The sequence below is a fragment of the Drosophila willistoni genome (assembly GCF_018902025.1).
Source record: "Drosophila willistoni isolate 14030-0811.24 chromosome 2L unlocalized genomic scaffold, UCI_dwil_1.1 Seg196, whole genome shotgun sequence".
In the NCBI taxonomy this organism is placed as follows: Eukaryota; Metazoa; Arthropoda; class Insecta; order Diptera; family Drosophilidae; genus Drosophila; species Drosophila willistoni.
The window spans coordinates 8,743,116-8,760,222 of record NW_025814048.1 but is presented as its reverse complement, the minus strand read 5'-3'; the positions used below and the strand labels follow the sequence as shown (position 1 = coordinate 8,760,222).

The window sequence follows — 17,107 nt, the reverse complement described above, 5'->3', positions numbered from 1 at the left end:
TTTACAACACTCGCTGAATTTCACAGCACTGATTCAATGCAACTGAAACTCACCTCACCTCGGTAAATAAATAAATTCCCCACAAAACAAACAATAAAATATTTAAATATATTTTTTTTAGTTTAAAACGTAAATTAGCTGCTAATTAAGTTTTGACTACTAAAACTACAACTATAGATGTGGATGTACATACATCTATATATCAATTACCGATCCTGGACATGCTAATCTAGGAAAAGCAACATTTTTTATAATAGGTAAGTTTCTCTATAATTTACATATGAATGTACATTAAAATTGCTATAATTAATAGAGATTAATGACTGAATTGGATCTGGCTCAAATAAAATGTCTCTGAGGTAAGTTTCTCAACAATTTTCTTATATGTATTTCTGGGAATCCATTCTGATTGTTTCCATCTATTTATAGAGAAGAGCAAGACGAGGATGTAGAAGTGAGTGCAGAGGAGGAGCCAACGAAAACGAATCCACCAACCTTCTGGTATGACATCAACGAAGTCATCGAGGAATCCATTTGCCCAAGTTGCGGCCGACCAATGACTAAATTCAAGAATCGCTGTGCCCATATCAAGAGATGCTTTGCCATACGAAAACTGGGACCAGTTTATAGAATCAAAGGCTATATGGAATGCAAATGCGGCATGCTTATCAACGATAATCCCAAGGCCCAAAAGTTGCATGTGTGTGCGGTGAGTAAAACGTAAACGCCAATGAAAACAACAATATCTTTATTATTTTATTTCGTACAGGGGGAAGTGCCAGCTTTTGAGCCCCATATAAACTATAATCCACCTGTACCTAATGAGTCAATTGCGACCAGCGAGCCCCAGCTGCCCATATTACCATTGAAGCCCAAGCATCGTGTACGCAATTTTGATCTGTCAGCCACAAATACTGAACCCGATGTGGATTGTGATGTCTATTCCATTGAGCGACAGGATAGCGATAGCAATGATATTATAGTCGCCGTCAAAATATGTTCCAAATTAAGACAAAAGCCAACATCAAAAGTGGACATGGTGATCAAGAAACGTCTAATGCAATTGCCCGGTTATCAGAACGATGTCAGTTAAATGTTCTTTACATTTTTCGGAGTATACATATATATTTTTGCTACACCTAAAGTTTTTGTTTAATAAATAAAAAAATCATTTATTGTATATTAATAATATATATATATAAACATGTAAAATTGATTTACAATTTACAATTGCTTAGCGTTTTGTTTACATTTTTTTTCTTTTTTTGTTTCTTTGTGTGAAATACGAAACTTCAAATGCGATGACAATATATAGTAAGAATCTAAATTTATATGTATATACGTATAGTATGTATGTATATATAATAGTAGTAGCGGATGTATACAAAATTTTTGTTGTTTCTATATCAAAAATTACTACTAAAGTTAGTTTTTGTGTTAGAATTCAGCTGAAGAGATTACAATTTGTGTTTTTAATTTTATGATTGGTCGTAGTCTGCATTTAACTATTTGTATATATATGTATATCTACTTAGGAATTGCTCTTTAGTTTTAGTATTTGTTTTTGAAGAGAGGATAATGCAAAAAGCTTAATAAAAAGGATACCATTCAGAGTAGTGCTAAGCCATTTAAAATTGAGAGGAGAAGATTGCATTTAAATGCGTTCGGTGACATATACCTTGGCCGAGGCAGGTGAATTAGTTCTTCGTACGGCGAATGTAACAATAATGCCAATTAATATTAAGGTAATGCCTATTGCACTGGTTATATAATGTTCGATAAGACGATTTTCCGAGCTGCAACAAACGAAAATTTGTGAATTAGTTGAAAATGAAATTGAATTGTAAATTGTAATCTTACCTCAAATTCTCATCTTTAGAAGTTTCACGCTCTTTTTCAATTAAACCCGTCACTGAAGTGGCAACTGCTAACCAAAAATTGGCCAAACCCAAAGAGGCATGAATGGGAACCATGGCAGAGCGGCAGCTATAGGTCTTGTTCTCACAGCAGAGCATTACCAGAAAACTGAATAAAAGATGATATGTTAAATATAGACATCGATGAGGACATCTTCTTTTTTTTTTCTTGTTACCCACCTAAAGAAACCCAAGACAAATTGCAAGACAAACATGCCCATTGTCACGAAACCCAGCCACGAATGAAGACTATAAAAATGTTGCTTTTGCAATGCATTATGGGAATCGAGGACGGATAGGAAACCCAATGCAATGCAGGGTATAGCAGCAGCATGGAAAAACATATGAATCACCTTCACATAGATATGTTTGACGCACCGACAAAGGCGATATAGCAAAATAGCTGAAAGTACATTAAATAGATCTCAATCTCATTATATATAAATTATTATTTATCAACTTACAGAATCCTGAGAGTGTTATAAAGCCAGCGACCATCAGAATGGGATGTAAATTGAATTGCTGCAATGGACTCTCTGACCAGGCAAAGCCACCGCGATAGAACATCACCCAAAATAGGGTCAGGACCAAGACACCAACTAGCAATATGGTCGATAGAATGATAATCAATAAATATTCACACCAGGAACAACAGTTCCAGGCATTATCAGGATCTTCTTCATAGCGTCTGTAAAAAAACAAGAAAAGAAATCCAAAACATTTTAATTAATATTACAAATTCAATTTAAAATAAAAAAGAAAAATTGCCAAAAATTACATTTTCCGGTTTGTAGGCCGAAATATCATACTATTCAGATCATCTATAAAATTTTCATCAATTGTTTTCAATCTTTTTCTCATTTTTTCTTTCTTTTTCTAAATCTCCTATTCTTTTATCATTCAATTGAATCTGTCAGCGTAATTATGTTAATTTCCTTAAGATTTAATTGTAAGTTGAATGTACCACTAAATGGTCTTAATTGGGAGAGGGCAAAAGATAGTAAACTTAGTTTAAGTTTAACTCGGCAATTATCTAATTTACTTCAGATTCTAGAATTATGCGTACTGGCCAATTGTTCGGGTTCCCGCATTTTCTTCATTCCTCTTTCTCCCGAAATATTTGAGGATTGTTTCTTTTACTTTAATTTCTTTACTCTTTTCCCAAAGATCTTTTGCTTTTGTTTTAATCTTTGAATCCATGGCAAAAAGGAATATATAATACAAGTGTTAAAAAAAAAAAAACAGGAATTAATTTTGACAACAAAAACAAAGAAAAATATTGAAACTTTTAATGATCATTCTTAATCGATATAGCAGAAATCTCAATATTCAAATTAGAAATTATAAAACTGAAAGTTATACATTAAAAACATTGTTTAATCAACCGAATAGAAAACTTTAAAAATCCGCTTGAAAAATATTGCCAAAATGAGATCGATTTTATATTGTCAAAAATTAATTGGAAAATAATGCCCTTTATGGGTGTTCTTTCTGGCAACTCCTTCTAGAGACGGAGTCGTGCTCCTGCACAGCCTTTGTTAAACGTTCTTTATTATTGATTATGTATTTGATATATCTTACTTTCCTTAACGCAAAATGAGTTATCATACCCTAAATACTTTATATGGATTTTTGTTTTATTACGTTTTTTGATTGGACTACCCAAACGTCCCTGACTTCTATTATATTTTGACAGTGGCAGATCCTTGGAGTGAAAATTATGAAAATATGCTTCTACAAAATCGTAACAGATAACAGAACAGATCGTAACAGTTTACTTTTTTAAACATTAAACATTTCAAAAAGTGGCTAAAAGTTATAATATAATAACCATAATCGTTAGTTTTGAAATGATTAGTTCTTTATTTCTTCCAAAAACTTGAAAAATTTCAAGAGAAATAGGAAGAAAATAAATTTTTTCCAACACTGCGTGGACCTCTGCCGCGTCGTTTTCGCGTCGCTGCCGAAAGAAAGCAGACAATAGGAAAGGAGAGTAAAAGCACGTGGGTGCCTATGTGTGTGTGTGTGTGCAAAAATGATCACGTTGCGTTTTTTTGTTGTTTTGTTTTTTTTTTCTTTTTTCTTTTTCAATGTGCAAGTGTGTGTAACGTAACAGGAAGAAAAATGTAAGCATTACATTAAATTACATTTTTGGGTAAGCTTCTTTTTTCCATTTTCTTTAATTTTTGTGTGTAAGCATTAACAAATTGTTATTAATTTTCCCGCCTTCTAAATTGAATTAAGTAATATAGTCGATAATTCGACTAGGAATAAAGTTTTTCATTTAATGGTGTTTTGTGTTGTTGTTATTAAAGTAAATCCGGCCTTAGAATTGCAATATTTATTTTTCTAATGATAAGTATAATAATAATACAATTGACAAATATTTAGAAATTCATTGAGGTCTTAAATCAAGGGGTTACATTCATCTGGAAGCCCGGAAATTTACATTACAAAATTACATATGTGTTAATTATTATAATAAGAATTTCAATGGATAACAGTGCTTGAGGCACATCCAAATAAAAAAAGGTCCTCAGGGATAACACTGGCATCTCCGCAAAAATGATCGGCAATAAAAAACGTTCAAAGATTCTGCAACTAAATATTAACAACCAGTAATAGCCGATTTTAAAAATTTGTATTAATTTTTCGCCTACTATGAAAAACGAAACGAACGAAACAAAAGAAATAGGTGTAGTCTTTAGAATAATAAGAAAGAAATGTAAGTCAAATAAATACAAATAATGAATCGACTTTTGGCTTTGAAAAACATCATTCGAAGAAAAAACAATTTCCGAAGTCCCTTACACACACTCCAAATTGGCCTTAAAAACTCAGATATATCTCCGAACATATTTATCGAATTAGCTTCAAATTTGACAACAAATATAACTAACCCTCTAAGCCAAGTGAATTTTTGATAAAAATTTAATCGATTGATTGTGTATAATTTAGCAAATAATGGAACAAAAAAATACTTTTTGGGTTTTGTTGAGTGACTTTATCAATTTGTGAGATAAACTTTAAATATCTAATTTTTTTTCCATATTTGTTGTAACTTATTTAAGCTAACGACTTCTTAAGCAAAACTAATTAGCCAAATGTTTTAAAAAATGATCACTATTAACGATTTTATAAAATATTGTCACAATTGAGGCACTCTTAAGTCTTAAAGGGTTAAATAAATCATAAATAAAATATTCAAAAAATCCAAATATTCCCAACTGAATATATCCCCTTAAGAATCTTAACAATTTCAATTTACAATCATTTTCAAGATTGTAAGTAATTTAACAAGCGATAAGTTATAAACTTTAAATTTGAATTGCAGTGTGAAGGAATTTATTTTGTGTTTTCTAATATTTTCTCTGCAAACATATTTCCACATTCCAATTCGTTTTGACATGTTTTATGATGTCAAAATGATAATTATTCAAAACGGGGAATGATCTCACAAATATCAAGTGCGAAATACATCCATCATCAACTTGAATAAGCCCCACATACGGCTTCCCCTTCCTCCCCCCTACCACATGATGGACCACATTGAAGTTCTGTTTTTGCTCTCCGGATGTTGAAATTCCATTAAATGGTTTTCAAGTTGGATTAATTAGTTGCATTGCTAGCTACCAACGAGGCGGTTAATCATTATTATCAACAACTCCACCCCCTCCACCGCCTTCTCTTCATCGGATTGACAAGCAGCAATTCTTCAATGCAAAATGAAAGCCACACAAAATGATTATAAAAATTAATAGTGCAAAACAAAGCAAAGCAAAGAAGTTGAAATTGAAATTGAGTTGGAGAAATGAAAGCAAAAGTATTGTAATGAGAGTAAGCATTTAATTATTATCACTCACACTTTCACAGAGAAACAGAGAAAGAGAGAGAGAGATACAGAGGCGTAGACAGACTCATGAATATGAATATGAATATCACTTGCATCACATTTTGTGATAATGAATGCTCTAATTTACATGCGAACCAATGCTCCACTGACAACAATTTCATTAAGTGATGACGTTGTCTCGTTGGCAGAGTAGAGGAACAGATTGTAGAGCAGGCGGAGGCGGAGGAGGAGGCGGAGATGGAGGTGGAGCAAACAAGTAAGTTCGATGTCAATGAACGGCTGGTTCAACTCTTGGTGCAATGGGTATAAATGTGGTCTGCCGCCAAGTGGCTGTGCCTTTGCCTCGGCCTCTGCTTCTCTGTGGTTTTGTGGGCTGGGGCAGCTATTTAGCTTTCAACACATTACAGTTGCTGGTTGCAGTTGCAGTTGCATATGCTTTAACACACATTTCTCTTGGGGGCCCAGCCAGTCTTCTCACCCTCCTCTCTTCTCCCTATCTGTCTCACAGCATGCACTTTGTTTTGTGTTGTATCTCTTTCACTTTTCAATTGGTATTCGGTATGTGTGTGTGTGGGGGAAAAACTGAACTTGTCTGAGAAAATTTCGCCTTTTATATGGGCGGGAAAAACTTGCTTAAAACTCGTTTTCATTTTCATTTTTCAAGAGCGGCGCCACCTGTTTTCTTTTTTGTTTGCATTTTGTCGTTGGGTTTGAACCTCTGTGTGTGTGTGGGTCTGTGTGTGTGGCCAATGGGTCACATCGATTACATGAGAGGCCATTCACTTTACTTTTTCACTCCACTGAGAAAGCTTTTCTTAAGATTTTAAGACGACAGATCAATTACTATAAAAAATCGGTTTGTTAGTTTTCCGAATTATCTTCCTTACAGAGACTTAGAGTCATTTTTTTTGAATGGGTGAAAACAGCTTAAGCAAAAGTGCGAAAAATCTTGGGAAAATTTATAGTACAACAATTAAAATTAAACATTTTTTAATCTTATTCAAAAGTGATGTATGATGGCGATTGAAAAAGTTGTTTTCAATATAAAGAAAATAATCTTTATAATCTAGATAGTTTAAAATTAACTCTGACATTTGGTGGATCGATAGATATTGGTAACAATTATTAGTGTACCAAATTTAAAAGCGTTTGCTTAAATAAGGCTAGAAAGAGTCAGTTCTTTTTGGATTCTTAAAGCGGATAGACAGATAAACTTAAAAGGGGCTGTTTGGGTGGGATAATTTTATTTTGGGCTTGAAGAATATCGTCCTTAAAGGCAATAATAAAGTTTATAATTCTTAACTGATTTTGATTAAACAAAGTGCAATCGAAGATAAATAGTCACCATTCTAACCTTATCACATTTCGAATGTCAACGATTTTTTAATCCTTTTTTTTAACCAAATTAGAAATAGAAATTGAGCAATATTGAGAACTATATCCAGAACTATATCCATGCTGAAACTAACGCCTGCCTAAACTTAAATTTCAGACGATCCTGCATCGAATTTTCTTTGTTTTTTACTCCAAATTGTTCTTAATTCAATATAGAAAACATAATTTAAATAACTTTATAAAAAGGGTCCGAAAAATTTGTTTCCAAACGAATTAAGAATTCACCCAAAGAGTTCATGATATAAAAATTCAAATTCTTATAAAATAAATGGCTTTAAAACTCCCTTAAGGTATGCTAAGCCCATCCAAAGTTGCTTAAGGTTTCAGTTTGAAAGATGAAGTTAATGAAGCTTAATGTAGATTGATTAAAAACTCCAAAACTTTGTCCTAAGGGCAACCATGGAAAAGAGAAAGTAGGAAAATGAAAATGTTTGTAAACAAGTATTTTCGAATTCTTTAAAAGAAAACCACTGAGACATCGTAGCAAAGTTGTTTATTTCATTTGCGATCAAAACACTTCAAAGTTCTGTTTTTCCGAGTTATCGAGTAATAAGACCTATACCAAGAAATGATATACATAAATGAAAAAAAATATTGTTTAACAATTGAAATTATATCTAATTGGTTTTAGGTTAATGTTTGGTTAAGAATTTCACATAAAGGTAAGTATAAATAAAGCAAATGTGCAAATTATTAGAAGATTACAAAAAAAAACTTCCTTTTAATTTTAAATTTAAATATGGTATTGTTCTAATATTTTAGATGGAAAATTCTCCTAAATGTAACACTTCAATTACGTATTCTTTTAGAACATTTGACAAATATTTCAAGGTAGCTCGTTTTTTTAGGCTAATCGTTGAGTAAATAAGTTAAGAAAGAAAAAAAAGGTGTTTGTCGCTTATCAAGATAAAACTAGGAGATAAATTAACATCATTATCATCATGATCATGAACATCATATCTATCATGTGACTGACCCATGGTTACTTTGAGTTTCTTTCTCTCAAGACCAGAAAAAAAGAGGAACACAGGCCCAGTTAAAGCGAGGCTAATTATGGTTAAACATGATTCTAATCTAGGCAACCCAATAAGTAGAGCAAACTACTTGGTGTCTAATATAGGTATATGTATATGGTCAATCGAGTTTAGTTGCACATGTTTTGCTTTAAATACCCTGCAAGTTTTTCAATTAAAACGAAAGCGTAGGAGAGCGAGAAGAGATTGAGACATGTCTTTAAAAAATCTAAAGCAAAGTAAATTAAAATATCACGCAAGACCGGACTATATCCTGCGGGTTAATTATGCTTATGCTGAGTGAAGTGTGGGGGGAGGTTGGGAGGGGAAGCTGGTAGCTTTGTGTAGTTATATTTACAATGCTTGACAATTGTTTACAGACGTTCGAAGACGACGACGACGACGACGGCGACGACGTCGCGGCGTGTTCAATTGAAACAAGCGATCGCCCGGCCTGGCCTGGCCCGGCCTGGCCTTATTAAATGGCATGCCCATACACACACACGGACACACACACATGAGGGTGGGAGAGACTGAAATTGTATCTTTTAGATACAATCGAATTTCAACGAATATAAAATGCCATATGATGGTGGCTCAAAACACTTGGCCTGGCAATATCATCCATATACATATACATATACATATGTATATAAGTACATATTTTTCACCAAAAACATATAGCAAAATTATGACAGAGGACAAACTTATTCAATTTATTTATTTCTATATATATATAAGATACTTACGCTGTTGTTGTACCTCCACGCGGCATTTTATTTAAGTGACGATCACGCATTTATTTGAATTTATTTTTTTAATTTTTCGTTTTTGTCGTTTACACACTATATAGAAGACGTCACTCTCTATATAGACAGCTTGAGTATATGTTTTATCGGAATTTCCCAGTGTGTAGAACACACACAACAGAAAAACACGAACAAAACGAATCAAAAAACAAACACTTGCAAAATTGTTTTTTTTTAGTTTGGGTTTGGCTATTTGGTAGTAAAATTGGGCTAAATAGAGAAAATAGAAAATCGCACACACACACAAAAACTAGAGATCTAAATCAATCGACTGTGAGAATGTATCTGTATCTGAATCTGTATCTGAATCTGTATCTAAATCGTTTGTTTTAGCTGACATTTGGTTAACTGATTAATACAGACATTAGAATCTAGTGACTTGCTAATCAACGAGCGTTAATTTGTCAGTCACAAAAAGAAGGCAAAATAAAAAAAACAACAAAGTTGGACAAATTAAATTCAAACACAGACAAATTCAGTTTTGTTTTTTTCGAGGGTCAAAAAAAGTTCACAAAATCGTCGTTTGACTTATGCAATTTCTTTTGATAAGAAACTCTCGATTTCGATTTCAATTTCTCCGCCTTAAATGTTGGCACACCCGTATTTTTTTTTTGTATTTGTATATATTTACATTTCAAAAAACAGAAGACACAACACTTTTGTTTATTGTTAGACAACTCCTTTTGTTAGAAACACAGACACAAACACACACACAGACACACAAAACAGTTCGTTTTCGAAAATTATTTAAATAAAGCCACCGAAATTGTTAATGGAATTAAATCTATAAATTAACAACTGATCAGCATGAAGAACCGAAGACGACCGAATCTAGTGGATTGCAACAAGAAAATGCGGGATAAATTTGAAAAAGTTAATTTAGAAGGGGCTTTTTAAAAAATGACTATGTTTGACGGCGCCACTGCAAGGGGGGCTCGCAACTCGATGTCGCAGCTCGATCCAACATCCAACAAAAGAGCGCTGTTTATGCAAAAGAGAGTAAAAATCGTGAGAAATGATCGGAATCGAGCAAACTCCGACCATTCAGTCGAGCAAAAGAGTCAAACTCCGACAATAGAGTCGAACATGCAACCTCGGAGTCGAACGTCGAAGAAAAGAGAACAAAGAGCATTACAAATGCTTTGAAGATTTGCCAAAGCACTGAAAAAAAGCCCATTTTAGCAGAGACACAAACCAAACGAACAAATTTAAACTAAACAAAGGCGGTTAACATGGGAAATATACTTTTACATATATAGAAAAGATTTTAGACCCACAGTGAGTCAAAAATCAAACAATTAAAAGATCAATACCCATTGAAAACCACCACAAAAACCACTTTGAACATTTAAAAATTTTATTAAATATTTTATAACCTAAAAAAAACTTTTCATAATAGTTAAGTGTTCTTTAAAATTCATACGGAAAACTTTTTGTTATATATTTTCTTTATTTTAGACTATAAAAAAACCTATATGAATCAAAACTTTATAGAAATTACAAAAATTAATGAGCAAATATTGAAATTGCAAAGTTTTAAAGAAAGTTTCCCCCTTCCTTTAGCAAAGACACAAACCAAATGCTAGCCAAAGACCAAATAATTTCCTTGAAACTAAATTAAAACTCTAAACAATTGCAAACTAATGTAGTTAATGACAGTATCATATGAGTTTAAGAATATGATTATGACATTGTACTAAGAAAACAACGACCTTGCCATAAATTTCAAGATAAATCCCTGAAAAAAGATAGTCAAACTACGTACAAATCACTGCATTAACACGAGTTAAACGCAAGAGTTTAGACAACCTTAAGATAAGATAATAAACTTAATTAGAGGACACCTGTTTGTCTTTGCCATATATATACCTATATATAGTCTATAAATAACCAAACTAGGGCAAATAAATGCTTCATTAGACGTATTTCTATACTTAAATGTGAATATCAATCAAAGCACCTGAGACCTAATCAAATATTTATACGGCTACAAAGAGTTCAAGCTACTGGATAAATTGAAGTTTATTAAAGGATATCTAGGACACACCCTGCTCTCAGTGGCCATGTTCAGTCATTACCCACGGAAGTTGGCTCCAAATTAACAAGTAGATGGCCCTACGAATACGAATACTTGTTGGTTTTTTGTATTTTGGTCGTCGTCGTCGTCGTCGCACCCAAAAAAATTACTTAAAATCAAATGAAAATGAAATGAAAATGTGTGTGCGGCGAGGCGAACGACAAATAACAAAAGCAAAAACAAAAAAAAAAAGGCTTGAAGAAGCATTCGTATAGAAAATATGTCGGTAATTACATGAACTGGAGTTGCGTGGCGTGCCAGAAATTGGACTAAAAGGACACAATGTGTAAAAAACAAGCAAATAGAAAGACTGACGACAAGACAGGGGTGTGGTTTAGATGGGGGGGTGGGAAATTATTAGCGGTTTCAAATTGTATAATGTTTAAATGATTAAAGACCATTTATTTAGAATTTAGGGCAAATAAAGAGTTTATAGTAGATTATTATAGATACAGTCTATATATTATATATATAGACTATTATATAGATTATTATCAATCTTAAATACCTTGAAAACTAAACAATAGTTTTTTTATGCATCTTTTTGATTATTCTCTACCAAACAGCCTGAAGGTCTTTGTTGCTCTGGCTTTACAACTCATTGTAACTTAGAATTAATTCTTTTTTACAATAAAATAATAATAATAATAATTCTCTACCAAATTGTTGATAGGAATACTTTTCTAAACGGATTTCATTATATTTAATTTTTGTGTTATCTAATTTGCAGGAAAAAAATTATCAATCTACAAAAGAATAAAGAGTAAATCTACTAAGCTAATCAGTTTATACAATCTATTATAGACTATAATATGGTAGGACAAGTTGAATAGTCTACGTTTCCCCACCAAGAATGAGTGGTCTTTAGATGAGTTTGATATATTTATGTAAGGTTCTTGTTTCGTTGATATTATCTGAAAAATAATTTTTTTGTTTATTAAGATGTAAAATGATTTTGTTGTAATTAGCATACAGCGAATCCAAATCTGTGGTCATAAAATTCTACCTATTTTAGTTTGACCAGAACTGACTTTTGTAAAAGTCGATTTAAAGGTTTAAGCTATGTAATTTGAATTTTTTTTTTAAACGTATAACTTATTCATTTTTAAGATTTTAGATTATATGCAAATATTGATTTGATTTATTTACATTTACTATTTTAGTTAAAACTAGTTTACTATATAACAATAAAATATTGTTTAAGAGTATTAGATACTAAACTTAGCATTGTAGTTAAAGCCACATAGATAGATTATTAGCAATCCACCAAAAAATTTCTTAAAACTGTTTGGATGCCTTACGAATTTGGGCCTAGTAGAAAGATTTCTTCGACTGGATTATACATATGAGAATATTTAGCAATATTTGCATTAAATGGTACTAATTTTTTAATAAAAGTGAAGGAAATATAGAATTTTATCTTACAAGTGAACCAATAAAATAAACTAACTTTATATTCCCTTTAATTTTGACTATAATGCAGAATTTTTAGAAACAGAAAACTTACTGTCAAACAATTGTTCAAAATGGTTAAGAGTCGAAAATATTTTTTTGTTTTTGGAATTTATCCAACTCTTTGTTTATTCCCCCTAACATTTTGGTCTACGCTTCTGTCTGCGGTTGGTTAATGTTGGCCCTAACTTGTCTTTGGGCACGCGATCAACTGTTGAATGGATGTGGCTTTTTGTGTGTATTGTGGGCGAGGGATAGCGATGCTTCCTTCCATTACGTATTCTCTATGTTTGTGTGTGATTTGCGGCTACGTTCATACACATTAAAATAAAATTTACGACATATTAGGAAATTGGCGAACGTAAAAACCAAAAATTAAAGGAGTACGCGTTATCCCTGGCTTGACTTAATTAGGTTAACCAGTATTTCTGCTATATATGTATGTTTGTGTGTACGTATACGTAATAGAAATGTAAATGTCAAAAACATACGCCATGTGTGCCAAGAGACAATTTGATAAGTATGAGGTCAAGTCTCGCTGGCAGTTAGAAGAGCATTCGCAGTCCCAAGTCGTCAAGCAATTGCCTGGCTAGACAAAAGCAAAACCAAACCAAGAATTCAATCCAACCCAAACCAAGCCCAAACAGAGCAATTTGCTTTTGCTCTCAAGAGTCATTTTATTTATTTAAATATTTATACGCAAATATGTTTTGAATTGGTAAATTGGTGATGATTAGATGAGAGTGGAGAGAGAGAGAGAGAGCGAAACACTTACTTTTCATCTGGATCTGGAGGCGGTGGCATTTCAATGCCATTCGGTGTACCCGGCGGTGTCTTCTCATTCTCCATCATGGCTAGAGGCGGCAAGGGACTAACTGAATTTGAGTCCATATGAAAGTAATCAATTTTATATGAAGTAAGGCAACTTCTTCTACTCCTTCTTCTAGGTGGCTGCTGCTGCTGTGAAAAGAATTATGATATTTTTAATGTCAGTTCAGCTCAATGTGTATGTGTGTGTGCCCTTTCCCCTCTTTTGCTTTAAAAATAAAAATTGTGTTTTATTTTCGTCGAGCTATTAAATAAGGTGGCAAAAAAATGCAACGTCAACAGGAACAAGTCAGAAGAAGAAACAGAGACAGTCAGACAGAAAGTGCATTGCACTTGAGCTTCTTTTTTTTTTTTTCGTTTTTTTTTTTTGGTGTGTTTGCCATGTGTAAAATTGGCTATAATCATACGTCCGATTGAGTTCGGTAAAACGGAGCCATTCAGATATACAGACAGATAGATGGCTAGAGAGAACGAGCATGAAAGGAAAGCCAATTTCCGTTCTGGCTGAAGCTGTTGCCAGCACCTACAGTACCTTCATCTCCACCTTCAACTCCTCTATCTTCATCCCACCCTTTTTTTTGAATGACAATGATTATCGTATGCTCTATATTTTAGCTTTGCTCTTTGGTAATAGTATGAAGGTTCATTGAACCTACACGTCACATGGGTGGCACCTTGATGGACACTTCAATGCATAACAAATGTCTGGGATAGTAGGAAAGCCAAAAACTTCCTGTTTTCTATATAACCGACTTCTTCTACTACTCCTTCTTCTCTTTTTTTTTTTGCCTCCTGTGGTGTCTCTTAGTGTCTGTGTCATTTGCATTATCGACATGTGTCCAATTCTCACGGACAACAGTGACCAAGTGTCCAAGTGTCTGCACTAGCTACCTGTATTGTTTACTTTCTTGATTATGCCTCTAAAGGGGGCGTTACTGATTAATACACAGAGAGAAACTAAAGGGTTCTTCCCATTAAAAGTTGGAACAACTATTGGCTAAATCATTTGAAGAAGCAAATCAAACTAACTACTAAACTTCTTTGACTAAATTCTTTTTGCTAACTTTGACTAAATTCTTTTTGCTAACTTTTTTCCTCTCTGTGTAAGTCGAATGACCTATACCATTTCTATGCTCCTTTAGAAATTATGAGGGGTTATACATACGTGTAAATATTTGTTTTTCTATTGGCTTATTCCAGGAAAATTAAATGCGTATGTCTGTGTGTGTGTGTGTGTGAGTGTGTGGGAGCATTTATGAACAATTTAAATGTCCAAAGTGCCTTCAATTAATGTGTCGTTTGAAACTTTCCTAAGACTCACATTTCTCAACTACATATGTTATCATTATGAACTAAATTCCTTTACGCACACATATTTTTGAGAGGAAACTCTCATACTTCTCTTTATTCTCTATATTGTATGTATATATGTATATTATGCAACGTGCAGTGCCCGTATTTCCTATCAGTAAATAAGTCTAAATAAGCCAAACCAAAAAGAGCTAGACCGGAAATGCATATGCGTTTGCCTCGGAATAATATAATGAGGCATGAGAGTTTAAAGAGCTGTGAATGAGTTTCAAAACAAAAGAGATGCTCCATATATACAAAATTATATATATATATATGCTGCTGACTGTCAATGCACAATTTCAGGAACCATAACCTACCCCAAGCTCTTATCGAGTATGCCAAAAAAAAACACAAAAAGAAAGGTTTTTCCTTTATTTTTTGGTAGTTGCTGCTTCAGCCGTTTCGTGTCGGTGTTCTTTATGATTTATTCATTCAACTTTGTCACTTAATCACTCTGAGATTTACTGTCAACAATATTTAATTTCAAATATTTCACACACAAATTATGCACATGAACGAGGCATATATGCATCCCCCGGCAAAAACGCACACACAAAGAGACACACACACACAATGCCGGCACTGGGATCCTTTTCCGTTCCTTTTCGTCCAACTACTCCCGACGAATGCTGTGACCGAACTGAATTTGGAATTTAAGCTGGCCACAAGAGACAGCACACACGCACACACAGACACACACACAGGCCCGGACTGGGAACCTAAGGGCCCACCGGGCATTCAAGTTGAAGAGCCCCCTATTCTTACAAACAAACAAACAATGTTATTTGCCAATCTTTTTTCAACAATGCACTTCTACGTAAGGCGTAATTTTACTAGATTTTAAATCATCAAACAGTCAAAAGTTTTTGAAGTAAATTGCTCTGTAAGTATAAGGCTTTAATAATGCGTTCATTTTCAATTTGATTCAAGTTTTTTTTTTCAACTGCCATAAGCAAGAAAGTTTCTAAAATTTTGAAAACAATGTCTAAAGTTCCAGTAGCTTACAGGGCTTCTGAATTCCAGGGCCCCCAGCGTCCATCAGTTTATTACGTTTAAAAAATGATTCGTACTCGTTTGAAAGGCCCTAGTGACTAAAAACTGCTACTCTACTACATGAAATTTCATTAAAAGGGGCCCCCCTACCTTGAGCCAGTCCGGGCCTGCACACACGGAATGAGAGAGAAAGACGACCACGACCACGAAACATTAATGGGGAGCAGGGGGCATGGAGTCGAAGTGGAGCTCGGAGTCGTATCTTCATTCGTTCATTAACAGTGGTTCGCATACTAGGCAAAAAATGTAAAACAATAATTACAATTAATTAGTCCTATAAACCTAGTCCGATTAGGTATCTCATTTGGTTCAAGATTAGTTGCTATGATAAGATCAAATGTATCTGAGGGGTATCCTACTATGGAAACCCCAAGATATATCAGTTCAAAGGTAGTAAAAGTGAATCGCCTGCTACTTGTTGGAAAAATTAGTAATAAGATATGAGGTCAAAAAAAAAACTTTATTTAATTCAATATTTAGTCTTAAAATATAGTTTTTATATTCACAGGAACTCCCAAATTTGGTGGTTAAAGTTCAATAGTAAACAGAGGAATATTTATCTGCGTTATCATTGTCATCTTTTGTCGAATTAAACAAGGGTGATGTCAAGCTCCAGACAATTAATTCTAAACTTAGAAGTTAATTGAAATAGTGGTTTGTTTTCAATTGCAACTTAAAATTTCTAAAAAGTGTATAGAAACTGTTTGCTATATGTTTAAAAATCGAAACTAGAGAAGAGATTGAATCAAGTGATTCGTAAACCATAAGATCTAACCTTTGAGTCCTTTATAGATGTAAAACTCGTGCCAGATTCGCCACATAACAGAATTAGCGAAATCATTAATCATTTATCAAATTGAATTCTAAAAAAAAAGGTAAATTCTTTTCAAGCAAGGTAAAAAAAAACTAAACATTTTCATCAATCTTTTTATTTTTTCCAAGAGAGTTAGAATTAAGAAAAGTGTTAGAATAATTCGATATATTACAAAGCTAACATACTATGTACAGTTGTGGGGATCCGAAAAATTAAGTCCCTAGTTTTTAGAGTTCAAGACGAATATTAATTCAGTAGGGTTGGACCGGTTGTGAGTTAGTGGAAAAACTTGAATAACTCCCTTCCATAAACGGATCTACGAAGGTAATATGAGGAAAATTTTATCCCAATAGTGTACAATAAACAATCCAAGAATTAATAAAACATATATACATATATATAATTAAATTATTTAATTTAATTTTATTTCAAAGTTTTATTTCACAGTTTCAAAATGTAAAAATATTATTGCACAGGACTGTAAGGGTATAAAAACTTCGGCATAGCCGAAGTTAACTTCTTTGATATATTTTTTTTTTCTTAA

The 17,107-nt window shown here is 33.2% G+C and overlaps 2 protein-coding genes across 6 annotated transcripts; one reads left to right on the top strand and one right to left on the bottom strand.

The window, feature by feature from the left end:
- Window positions 1-23: 23 nt before the first annotated feature.
- LOC6640353 lies at window positions 24-1,230 on the top strand. Its single transcript, XM_002062972.4, has 5 exons — window positions 24-62; window positions 122-257; window positions 314-359; window positions 430-709; window positions 770-1,230. Exons 3-5 carry the CDS (start codon window positions 349-351, stop codon window positions 1,091-1,093), a joined length of 615 nt encoding a protein of 204 aa, XP_002063008.1. The 5' UTR covers window positions 24-62; window positions 122-257; window positions 314-348; the 3' UTR covers window positions 1,094-1,230.
- Window positions 1,172-15,328, bottom strand: LOC6640354 (lysosomal membrane ascorbate-dependent ferrireductase CYB561A3). 5 transcript variants are annotated; one of them, XM_002062973.4, is made up of 6 exons: window positions 15,014-15,328; window positions 13,291-13,475; window positions 2,381-2,604; window positions 2,097-2,319; window positions 1,861-2,025; window positions 1,172-1,796 (listed from the first exon to the last, which is right to left on the bottom strand). In XM_002062973.4, exons 2-6 carry the CDS (start codon window positions 13,404-13,406, stop codon window positions 1,655-1,657), a joined length of 870 nt encoding a protein of 289 aa, XP_002063009.1. In that variant the 5' UTR covers window positions 13,407-13,475; window positions 15,014-15,328; the 3' UTR covers window positions 1,172-1,654. The 5 variants fall into 5 exon arrangements, with proteins under 5 accessions (XP_002063009.1, XP_046866210.1, XP_015034234.1 ...); XM_047010254.1 differs by having other exon boundaries at window positions 13,291-13,472; XM_015178748.3 differs by lacking the exons at window positions 13,291-13,475; window positions 15,014-15,328 and adding exons at window positions 8,927-9,196; window positions 9,618-9,696.
- Between the last annotated feature and the right edge of the window lie 1,779 nt (window positions 15,329-17,107).

Bases quoted from the DNA above. Each gene is read 5' to 3' on its own strand.
- LOC6640354 (XM_023182077.2), bottom strand. From the start codon at position 3,116: ATGGATTCAAAGATTAAAACAAAAGCAAAAGATCTTTGGGAAAAGAGT. The intron at 2,605-2,982 runs GTACGCATAATT...GTTTTTTTACAG, and splicing joins GGAACCCGAACAATTGGCCA to ACGCTATGAAGAAGATCCTG. The intron at 2,320-2,380 runs GTAAGTTGATAA...ATGTACTTTCAG, and splicing joins TATAACACTCTCAGGATTCT to CTATTTTGCTATATCGCCTT.
- LOC6640353 (XM_002062972.4), top strand. The intron at 710-769 runs GTGAGTAAAACG...TATTTCGTACAG, and splicing joins AAAAGTTGCATGTGTGTGCG to GGGGAAGTGCCAGCTTTTGA.